General features: G+C 42.1%; 3 protein-coding genes across 3 annotated transcripts in view; 2 read left to right on the forward strand and 1 right to left on the reverse strand.

Annotated features, from left to right (window-relative positions):
• slow (slowdown) overlaps positions 1-6,654 on the forward strand; it is a 34,637-nt gene extending 27,983 nt beyond the window's left edge. Inside the window, exons 3-5 of the mRNA XM_064685812.1 lie at positions 5,473-5,729; positions 5,786-6,219; positions 6,278-6,654. Of these exons, the coding sequence (XP_064541882.1) occupies positions 5,473-5,729; positions 5,786-6,219; positions 6,278-6,409 (823 nt within the window). The 3' untranslated portion in view covers positions 6,410-6,654. The remainder of the gene's footprint in view (positions 1-5,472; positions 5,730-5,785; positions 6,220-6,277) is intronic.
• Positions 6,655-7,178: 524 nt separating this feature from the next.
• Positions 7,179-8,686, forward strand: Syx17 (syntaxin 17). The gene is made up of 2 exons (XM_064685874.1): positions 7,179-7,817; positions 7,869-8,686. Exons 1-2 carry the CDS (start codon positions 7,502-7,504, stop codon positions 8,438-8,440), a joined length of 888 nt encoding a protein of 295 aa, XP_064541944.1. The 5' UTR covers positions 7,179-7,501; the 3' UTR covers positions 8,441-8,686.
• Positions 8,687-9,258: 572 nt separating this feature from the next.
• Positions 9,259-10,005, reverse strand: LOC135430874 (protein LLP homolog). The gene is made up of 2 exons (XM_064685691.1): positions 9,731-10,005; positions 9,259-9,671 (listed from the first exon to the last, which is right to left on the reverse strand). Exons 1-2 carry the CDS (start codon positions 9,914-9,916, stop codon positions 9,417-9,419), a joined length of 441 nt encoding a protein of 146 aa, XP_064541761.1. The 5' UTR covers positions 9,917-10,005; the 3' UTR covers positions 9,259-9,416.
• Positions 10,006-11,146: the final 1,141 nt, after the last annotated feature.

Genomic DNA, 11,146 nt, shown 5'->3' on the forward strand with positions numbered 1-11,146 from the left:
AAATCAAATTAAGATTAAATTTTAAATATCAATTCTTAGCTTTGTATTCAATATCAATGCATAAAACGGGTTTAATTAGGTTGTGAATGTACTAAAAATGCATTAATTACGAACGCCCTTCTATGCGATTTTCATGGCTTCAAGTAAGGCCTACACTTTTAAGTTTTTAGTTAGTTATATTTTTAAAACTATATTTATATTTTATAGTTTTGTTTTTGTAGTACTCTGTTTTGTGATACAACTGTCTCTTACCTTTAACTCTCACATACTCTTTCTCTCTCTCTCTCAATTCTTTCTCTGTCTCCTACCATAAATTTCTCTCCATTGTTGTGATTTTCTCTCTGTTTCTTACTCCCTCGCCCTCTCTTTCTCTTAATCTTTCTCTCGCACTCTCAATCTTCCTCTCTCGCTCTCTCTCTCTCTCTCTTTATCTTTCTCTCCCTATTTCGCTCTCTCGCTCTTTTTCTCTCTATCTTTATCTATATCTCTCTTTCTCTCTCACTCTCTCTTTCTCTTTCTCCCTTTCTCTCGCTCGCTCGTTCTCTCTCTCTCTTTCTCTCTCTCTCTCTCTCTCTCTCTCTCTCATTCTCTCCCTCTCTCTCTCTCTCCGTCTTACTCTCTCTCTTTCGCTCTCTCTCTCCCTCTCTCATTCTATCTTACAATACTCCCTTTATCCCGTCGCTCTTTTCATATTATAAATACAGCCTCTCTATGCGATTTTCATTAGTTCAGATAAGGCCTACAAAACTTGGTGTTTTTACAGGTCTTTCCCTTGTTCTGTCTCTTTCTCCCTCCCTTTACTTTATTTTTATGTGTGTCTATAATTGAATACAAATGAGTGCAACGCCAATGGAGGCCTGTTTCCAGGGTAAACCCAAGTCGACTATTTCACTTTTAAATTCCCCTTTGCATTATCGGTATCAAGCATATAAACATTTTTCTAGCCACAACAATAATAATTAATCAGAAATAATTATCATATCTAAAGGTTGCGCTGGTGAAAAATTGATACAATTCCAGATGAAATGGAAACGTGAACCAGCCATTTATTAACTCGGATGCCTCAGTCCATTAAGACAACGCCCACACACACACACACACGCACACACACACACACACACTCGCACACCCGCCGGTTCACCTTTTGGCCTGGCGCTGAGTCAGAAAAATGCGTCGCCGAGTCTCATCAATTTCTGCCTCGACGTTCAATAAAACTAAATCGTAAATCAATAAGCTGCACTCAGAGTTCAGACCCAAAAAAAAAAAACAAAAAGAAGAACTTGGCTCATGTTCGCCTCTTTCTCCGACTTTCGAGGGAGCAAGAGGAAGCAGCAGCAGCCAAGTTTGGTCCGTTGCGTTTTCTTGTAAAATTTAACAGTTTTAAATTTGTATTTTTTCTTTTGATTAATTGGCCTGCAATACAATTTCATGTGAAATATCAATTTTGATTGATGTTTTTATAATTTTTTTTGCCCAAAAGCTGTCCGAAAAATTGGACACTTTAGCTGAGCACAGCAGCTGCTTATATAAACATGCTGTGCGCGAGAGTGCTCGACTGGGAGATACCCTGTAGCCCGAGACAAACATTTAAGTTTCTTTGCTTAGCCTCACTTTCTTTATGGGAAATGCATTCTGGAGTAACTTCGGTGCTAATTGTCCGATCTTTATGAAGTTTTGAGTGCTTAAAAAAGGTATACAAATATGAATGTATAGCAAAGTGCAGGGCTTTGCCTTATCTGGGCTTTATTTTAACATTTTTTGGGAAAATGGGTATAGATATTGAAAATGTGAAATAGTTTTAATCTGTATATACTCTAGGAAAAACTACAACCTAATAATCCTCGAGTTATGCTTAAATAACCAAGACTTTCAATCTGTATAAGGGAAATGAAAGGATATATCCAACTTATAACTTATATATATATTTGAAACTTATAAGATATTCTACTCCTTTTTTTTATAGTCGTTTCAGATAGAGACCTACAAATTTGTAGATATATTGTTATGATATATTGTATTATACGTAGAATTAGTTTTTGAGCTTTTGTATATATATATTTTTCCTATACTCGTTCCCTCTTTCTTACTCTCTTTTACTGTCTCTCTCGCTATCTCTGCTTGTCTTTGACTTGGAGTGCCAAGAAAGAGATATCCACAAAAACTTATAATTTTATTCTCCTCTCTTTCTTTTCGTATATATCACTCGTTCTCTTGAAAACTTATTCCACGCACAATACATAAGAATATATCTTCTTTAGTCTCTATCTAAATCGACTCAGTTCATTCTCCTGATCCACAATCTATATACCTTATAGGCTTTTAACTGCTTCCTTCCACCTGTTACATGCATTTCCACACAACCAATATGCCCATTTTTAGCCCTTTTCAATGGGCATACATACAATCAACCAGCAGCGGCAGCAGCAACAGCTCTCCTTGTGGCACATTGTCTCGCTTATTTTCGGGTCAGGTTTTCTTCAGGTGTGTGTGTGTTGTGGGGGTAGGGGGAGGGGTAGGAGGTGATTTAGTCAAAGCCACAGGTGTTCGGGCGTTGGAACAATTAAAAATGTAAATTAAATTTAAGTCTAAACGTTTCTAAACAAAGGCAATGAAGCCATTCGGGCAGACTGTCTGGTCGCAGCAGGCAGCCGCCGGATCCGGCAAAGATTTATGCATTCCGTCGGAATGGGAACGCATGCAGCAAGGGGCAGGGGTCAGGAAAGGGGAGGGGGAGGAGGGGCATTTCATGCTGCACTTTGTTGGCACAGTTTCTTCTTGGAACAACGAAAAACTTCCGCATTTTGTTGCCGCTGCTGGCGCCCTTAATTCTGCCTTGCACCATGTTGCATATAAATAACGTGAGAATTATGGTGCAAGGCGGCAGCAGCAGCAGCAGCAGCACACATAAATATGCATGTGCAGCAAATAAAGAAATTGTTAAATGTCCCAAATGGCCAGCTACGGCCGCGAAGACCGAGCTTTTATATGGCCCGAAGTCAGCTCGCAAATTTTGTGTGCAACGGTTCACGTCCAGCTGCAGGCACCGGCTCCCAACTGCAGCTCCAGCTCCAACTGCAGCTCCAACTTGATCTCCAACTGCCGACGGTAGTCGAGAGTCAGTCAGTCAGTCAGTCGGTGACCGCATCACGCGCCTGCAATTGTTTGGCTTTGGCCCGCATTGCCAATTACGACACCAGCCACCAGCAGCAGCCGCAGCAGCAACTGCCCACCTACCCTCGCCCCCCCTGTCAGTCGAGCTACTTGCAATTTATGGATGCGAGCGGCCAGTTTGCTTCTTTTATTGTCTTGACTTTTTGGCAGTTCGAAAATCGCAAAAATATACCCAAAACAAAAGAGGAGAAAAAACAAATTCAAAAACCGCTTATTATCAGCATTTATGTGTTGGCCAGCTTGCCTTGCGGCCAAAAGGTCTCTGGTTGTGTTAACAGATTTACAGTTTGACAGCTATCGCAAATAAAAATAATATTCACACACATTTTAGCGTAAAATTGAAATAATTTTAGTATTTTATATAGCTACATTAGGTTCTACTATTGTTCTCTGTTTCTAGCTGGTTTCTAGCTGTCCTTATGGACATACAGTTTGACAGCAACTGTTTTAAAAATAATGATTGAAATACTTGTAGTATTATATATACTATACTGTAGTATTACCTTGCTAGCTTTGCTAACTTTATGGAGGATACATTAGGTTCTACTAATGTTAGCTGTTTCTAGCTAGTTTCTAGCTGTCCTTATGTACATACAGTTTGACAGCAACTGTTCTGAACTACTTCTAGTATTTTATATAGTATAATGTAGTATTAACTTGCTCGCTTTGCTAACTTTATACATAGGTTTTAGATACATTATCTACTAATACTGTTAGCTGTCGCTTCTTGTTGTCCTTATAGACATACAGTTTGACAGCAACTGTTATAAGAATAATATTCACATATATTCTAGCGAAAGCTTGAAATACTTCTAGTATTTTATATGGTATAAAGTATAGTATTAGCTTGCTAGCTTTTCTACTACTGTCAGCTGTGGTTTAGACATACAGTTTGACAGCCATCGCTATAAAAATAATATTTACACACATTTCAGCGTAAAATTGAAATACTTGCAGCTTGCAGCTTGCGAGCTTTGCTTACTTTTTAGCAGACACATACAGTACAGTCTACAGCTATCAGCTGTCGTTTCTCGTTGTCCTTACATACATACAGTTTGAGGGTCACTGTTATAAAAGATATTCACACAATTTTCAGAAAAATTGACAGCAAAAATAAACAATATACTTGTGAACTGCTAGATTTGCTAACTGTTTAGCAAGCACATACATTAGAGTTCACTTTAATCAGCTTTCGTTGCTAGTTACAGGCATGCAGTTTGACAGGCACTGCCATAAACATAAGATTCACAAAGTTTTGCGAAAGTTTGATTGCAAAGTTAAAACTATAATGCTTGTAGCTTGCTGGCTTGCTAGCTTTGGCTACTTTCTAGCAAATGCCGTCGGTTCTAGATGTCCTCACGTGCATACAGTTTGACAGCAACTGCTATAAACTTATATATAATATTACGGATAGATTGATTGCAAGATAAAGCAAATTCTTATAAAATGATAGCCTTGCTAACTTTCTAGCAGACATTGTCGTCTCTGCTTGTGCCTCAGATATATACAGTTTGACAGTCACACATCTTTTACATATTTGACAATGCATTTTGCTGTTGCTTATGAAAAAAAAAGTTAGCCAAGTCAGCGGCCAACTTTAAGCTTATTTAACATGAAGTTAGCAAAGCTAGCAAAGTCAGCTGAGAATTTCAATGCGCTATGTATTTCAAAAGGAATGTAAAATGTCTTGAGGGATGAAATAATTTAAAAACAATTAAAAATACGGCCCTATTGCATTCGTATTCCGTGTCGCAAAAGTATTTATGCCAAAAGTTAGCAAAGCTAGCAAAGTCAGCAGATAATTTAAGTACGCTGTTTGCCTAAAAGGCTTACGATATGAAATATCTTGAGATATAAATATTGTAGTAGATATTAAATTAATAATATACTGTCCTTTTTGATTGGAAGTTAGCAAAGCTATCAAAGTTAGCAGATATCTTAAGTAAGATCTTTGCTTAAAAGGCTTGTGTAAAGCCTCTTAAAACAATTTATTGGCTGATAAAAATAATGTTCCACCGCATTTGAATGCCGTGTCGAAAATTGTATTTTTGCGCTGTGGAAAAATGTCAAGTTTTCATCGCTGATTTGGCGACAGAGAGAGAGACAGAGAGAGAGAGAGAGAGAGAGACGTGACGAGAGTTGAACACGATTTAATGACAGTCGGGTTGACATTTGCGACAAACGTCCAGTTGGAGTTGGAGTTGGAGTTGGGCGCTGGCCAACCTGTTGGCCAGTTTATTATGACATTAATTGGCCAAAGTCTGGAAAAGTTATCAATTTCACTTTTCTTTCGTTCGACAGGCGACACATTTGCGTGCAGCAGCGCACGATCACGATGCCGGTGAAGACAACGGAGGTGTATACGCGACCCACCTGGAAGCACGTGAGCGTGCAATGTCAGCCGCCGACGCATGTTGGCCAGATGTGCACCCGGGTGCAGCTGGTGCACGAGCAGGCGTACCGGGATGTGATCAAGCATAAGCCGGCACAGCAGATGACCTACGATTGCTGCACGGGCTGGACGAGGGAGACGCAGCGCGCGGATGCGTGCATGAAACGTAAATACCCTTTAAATAAAGGTAACTTTTTAACTATTCCTCCTTTTCGTTTGCAGCCCTTTGCAGCACGCGCTGCCAGAACGGCGGCAACTGCACGGCGCCGCAGCTGTGCAGCTGTCCGGCGGGTTTTAGCGGTCGCTATTGCGAGCTGGACGTGAACGAGTGCCAGACGGAGAAGCCGTGCGATCAGCAGTGCGTCAATACGCACGGCTCCTACTATTGTCGCTGCCGGCACGGCTTCGTTCTGCAGCCGGATCAGCAGAGCTGCCGCAAGATTTCAACCCATGCGGACGATGCATTCGAGGCGCGGGATCTGGAGAACGACATCGATGATGATACGGAGGCGGCGGCGGCGGCGGCGGTGGCCACGCGACTGCAGAAGATCGAACGGTCGCTGGCCAACGAGCGAGTGCACACGAACGAGCTGCAAAAGTCGCTGCAGGCCACCTACAGCGTGGTGGACACCCTGCGGAGCAGGCTCAGCACACTCGTAAGTGCCCCCAATTTGGCATTCCAATTGGAATCGAACTAACATTTGTTTGTTGCAGGAGAAGCAGGCGCTGGATGTGAATCGCATGCAGACGAATCTCTACAAGACAGAGTCGCGCACCAACAAGCTGGAGAGCATGCTCAATTTGCTGATGAAGTGCCGAAATGGCCCCAATGCCGATTGCCCCTAATTTACGGCAACACAGAACTGCATTTGATTACGCTAGAAATTAAATGGTTTAGTTTAAGCTAAAGAAACTTATCTATTTCGTTTGTGTAACTGTAGCCCATCCTGCTTGTAAGCCATTCCCGAACGCAAGTGCCTCCGTAGTTTAGAAAAGCATAAAAACAAAAAGAAAGAGTAAAAAAAAATCATTTAGTACTTAAGCGCACGTGTCATAAATGTATGTATTAAAATCCAATGCTCTAGTTGTAATCTGCTATGTGTCTAGTATTTGTATATAATAAAATATATATGTATTTGTCTATATATAAGAAAGTGGCGCTAAATACATTTGCGCATTCTTCACAATTTGAATTTGGCGCGCTAGTGAAAAGAGCAGTTAACAGCATAGCGCAATTAACAGTACAGCGCAATTAACAGACCAGCGGAATTAACAGCACAGCGCAGTTAACAGTACAGCGCAATTTACATGCCAGCTGATAACATTGCCATGTGAGCGCGCTAAAGAGCAGAGCAGCTAACAGTGCAGCCAGCTGGCAACAATTCAAAGTGAGCGCACTTCAGTTGAGCGCGTTGGCAGCGCCAGTTGCCAATCATAGTGCGTGGCGTGATGAGGTAGCGCGGCAAGTTGGTGCGTGCATTCAAGTAAATGACAAAATAACAATTGTTTAAATTTTAAAATTGCTCATATTAATAATGTTTTATAAACAAATAGGTAATCGTGATAAACATTTCACAATACATACCAATTATGGCAATTCGTAATGTGAGATCACAGTGTGTGTAGAGAAATGCGCACAAACGTTACCTGCATTTTTGCACTTTGCGAGAATTATCAAATACGAAAACAGCTGAAATTTTAATTGAACCAAAACAAAAGAAAGTGTAATCAGTGTCGAACGCAATTTAAAAAATGCATTAGTAATATTTGTTAACCACAAATGAAGCTGCGTGACATAGCAAGTAAATAATTCGAACCACAAAGCAGATATTGAGCAGTTCCTCGTTGAGACTGGATGTGGGTATCGCCCGCCCGCCCGCCCGCAGTTAATTCAGAGCTCCATTGAGAATTTAATTAAGAAAAGTACAAAGTGCAAAGATGACGGACGATACGAGGCTGGCGCTGAAGCAGGCCGAGGTGTCGGTGCAGCGCTTCCAGGACATGGCCGTGCCGCATCATTTGAGCCTGCTGGAGAATCATCGCAGCAACATTGAGAAGAGCTTGGCCCTCTGCGACTGGCAGAAGATCAAAAAGGAGGAGCTCAATGCGATGCGTGTCATCAAACAGATGAAGAATCTGCTGCTGGAGATGGACGCGCTGCGCGACAAGCTGCGGCCCGAGGATCAGGCGCGTTTCGATCAGCTGATGAAGCCGGGCAAGGACAAGGCCTTCGAGGGCATGAAGAAGTTTGCAGGTAAGTCCGCTCAAGCCTAGTCTCTACTGTAGTCTAACGAATGCCATGCAGAACTGCAGCTAAAGTCGCCCAGCTCGACGCAATACGACGAGGAGGATCGGGACAATCAGGCCGTGGTGGACATTGAGCAGGTGCCCGCGCTGCAGCACGCGCTGCCGCAGCTGCAGACGAACTTTCAGCTGGAGCAGCACCAGCTGGCGCAGCGGCAGGCGTGCCTGGATCAAATGGAGCGACTGCAGAATGAAATCTACGATCTGGATGGCATGTTCCATGGCCTGCGGCAGCTGACCCAGGAGCAGTCGGCCAGCGTGCAGGCCATTGCGGACAACGCGGAGGAGGCGCTCGAGAATGTCCAGGCCGGCGAAGGACATCTGCGCAGCGCACTCAAGTACAAGAAGGCCATGTATCCGATGGTCGGCGCACTGCTGGGCACCTGCGTGGGCGGACCCATTGGCCTGGTCGCGGGCATCAAAGCCGGCGGCCTGGCTGCCGTTGGCTGCGGCATACTCGGCTTCACCGGCGGCTCTGTGCTCAAAAGCAATCCGAATGTCCTGCTGCAGGGCAACATTGAGGAGCAGCAGGCGCAGCAGGAAACCCTGCAGCTGGCCGAGAAATCCGAATGACCTCGCGCCCTGGCCACAGCGCACATGTGGACAGCAAATACGCGCCGCCTCGAGGCGGCCACCACGGGCGTCATCTGCAGCGTGCGCAGCTATTGCTCCCTGCAGTAAAGTTTAAGGGCGGCAAATCTAATCTTTGATCGTCTCCAACTGGTGATTAACTGTGCAATGCAGCAGACGCTGCGGATTTGCATTCCTCAAATCCTTTTCTCTGCCCCTCTCTCTCCTCCAATCTTAAATTAGTTTAAGCGTAGATATTTGTTGTTTTCGCCAAGGCAGTTGCCAAGTAGCTTTTATCTATATAAAACTGTTTGTCTCGACTCGACTGACTGATTGACTGACTGACTGATTGAATGACTGACTGACTGACTAACTGATTGACTGACTGACTTATCAGCCCTTTACTGTAGCTACCTTATATACTCTAGCCTAGCCACATTTTCAGTTCTTTGCTCAAATTCATTTTCGAAAATCCCAACCTTTCCTGCTGGAAATGGTCCTCAAAGATTTGCTGGGCGTAGTTTCTAATCAAACCCATTTTCCAGAGACCTTTATGATAATTCATGTTTAAAATTTAATGCACGCAAAGTGCATTCCGCTTAGCTGAAAAATAGCTCGTTTCTTTGGGTGACGTTTCAATTTTCGACCGATTGACTTCAAACTTATTTTCAAATTGTTTCATGTTTCATCCTTTTCGGCAATTTCACCCGGCCATTGTGGAACAAGCTTCCTGCACATTCTTCTTTTCCAAACGAACGACTCATTTGCAAATATATATATATATAATATGTAAAGTATCTATAATTGACTAACTTTTACGATTTGTGTTTAATTTTAAGGCTTTAATGCGCAATACAAACTCATATTGCTAACAGTTAAGTGTTTGTGGATTGGTTTTTGTATCTGTTACAAATCTTAAACTATATGCATATGCTTAACAACTAGGCGTGTGCGTGGGCGTGGCAGTTGGATCATTCCTCTAGAGCGGCACGTTGACCGTGGTCCAGGCCTGCTTGAAGTTTTTCTTTTGTGCGTGCTGCTTCTTGCGTAGACGCTTGGCGGTCTTCTTCTTTTTGAACCACGCCGGATAGTTGCCGAACTGATCCTTCAGGGTTTTGCTATTGTAGACGTGCTCCACGCCCGTCTTCTCGTTGACCTGTGGAATCTCTTTGCCCTTCTCCAGGCTCTCCTGATGCTCGTAGATCAGCTCCTGCTGCTCTTTCGATTTGGCTGCCTGTGTTGTTTAGATTTTAGTGGATATTTATAAAAATGACTTCACTGCCTCTCCCTCACCCTCTTAATCTCCTTGGACGTCTTGATTTCGGCCACTTCGCCAATTTCCATTTTGATCTCCTTGCCGTCGGCGTCCAAGAGACCCAGCGTCTTCTTCAGGCGTATTAGCTCCTTGGCATCGTAGCGGTCCTTCTTGATTTTGTTCATTTCATCGCGGCGTTTCCGCGACCGATTCGAGCGACCCATTTTTCTATATAATATGGATCAGTTGGATATATTCAATTTGCGTTGCAAATATGTCAACACGTGCAACTGCTGCCGATAGCGCGAGAGTGCGATAGATATCGATAACACTAGTTGCAGCCAACTTCACGCGACGCAAATTCATATTACCAGACGCACAACTGAGCTAACAGAGTCGTGTTCTCTGTTGAGTCAAATGTGCGCGACTGTTAAGTTCAAATTAAAAGAGTTTATAAAAATAAGCTAGAAAGCCAATTTGAATGCAAAATCTACGAAATCCGAAATCCCTGATCCAAATCTCTGTTGACAAAGCATTGGACGACTTTACTTTTAAACCAACAAACTTTTGATTTATGAAAAAAGAAAGATTTTTGTCGAAACCTTGGAGTTTACAAATTTTTTGCCTATATACCCTCCAGTCGTAATAATATCGGTCTGCACAAAACCAGTTTCTCACTCTCATTCTCGCTCATCGATGCAATATGATTTTTGTGTACAAACAAAAGTCAGCTGCTAATGCTGCCTGCTGCGAGAGAGCCACCCGACGGAGAGAGAGCGAGAGCGAGAGAGAGAAGAAGAGAACACAATTTCCGTTTATTTTAGTGGCAAAACGAAGACGCAATACCCTTGGTTATAAACAAAATCAAATGTATTTTTGATGTATGAATGTGAATTGGGGAAAATTGTTGGGATTTGAATTGAATGATATTCGACCCAAATTGCATTAATTTTGTATACACAAGTATATTTTATTTATAAACAAATATGTTTTATTTGATTACGAGAAGAGAAGAATCTTTTGTACTTTTTAGAGTGCATTACAAATTTGTCATGAAGTGTGTAACGTTTACATATAGATAACTCTGACTCTGTAAAGTGTTTATAGTCCTGATCAACATCCGAGTCATGTCGACTCCATATTCATCTGTCTGTTTCTCTGCAAACTAGTTTCTTCTATTCAAAGCTGTTGTCATGAAACTTTGTATGATTACGTTTTTTTTGCAGGCCAAATCGAACCGTTATATTATATAGCTGTTCTTGGAATGATCGCTCTCTTATTCTCTTTTATTTTTCAAAAAATCCTTATTAAACTTGTCATTAATGAGTTTAAACGTGAGGCAAATCTTATCTACATTGGATTAACCATATCATGTATTTCTTGTAGGAACAAATTAGTTTAAAAATTAGTTTTTGTATGGAAAAGTTTTATATTTTTCCAGATATCTTAGATAA

This window comes from Drosophila montana, unplaced genomic scaffold (assembly GCF_035044405.1).
Source record: "Drosophila montana isolate Dmon_TW-CO22-7 unplaced genomic scaffold, ASM3504440v1 contig_1455_1, whole genome shotgun sequence".
Lineage (NCBI taxonomy): Eukaryota > Metazoa > Arthropoda > Insecta > Diptera > Drosophilidae > Drosophila > Drosophila montana.

Bases quoted from the DNA above. Each gene is read 5' to 3' on its own strand.
- Syx17 (XM_064685874.1), top strand. From the start codon at position 7,502: ATGACGGACGATACGAGGCTGGCGCTGAAGCAGGCCGAGGTGTCGGTG. The intron at 7,818-7,868 runs GTAAGTCCGCTC...AATGCCATGCAG, and splicing joins GGGCATGAAGAAGTTTGCAG to AACTGCAGCTAAAGTCGCCC.
- LOC135430874 (XM_064685691.1), bottom strand. From the start codon at position 9,916: ATGGGTCGCTCGAATCGGTCGCGGAAACGCCGCGATGAAATGAACAAA. The intron at 9,672-9,730 runs GTGAGGGAGAGG...TAAACAACACAG, and splicing joins CGTCCAAGGAGATTAAGAGG to GCAGCCAAATCGAAAGAGCA.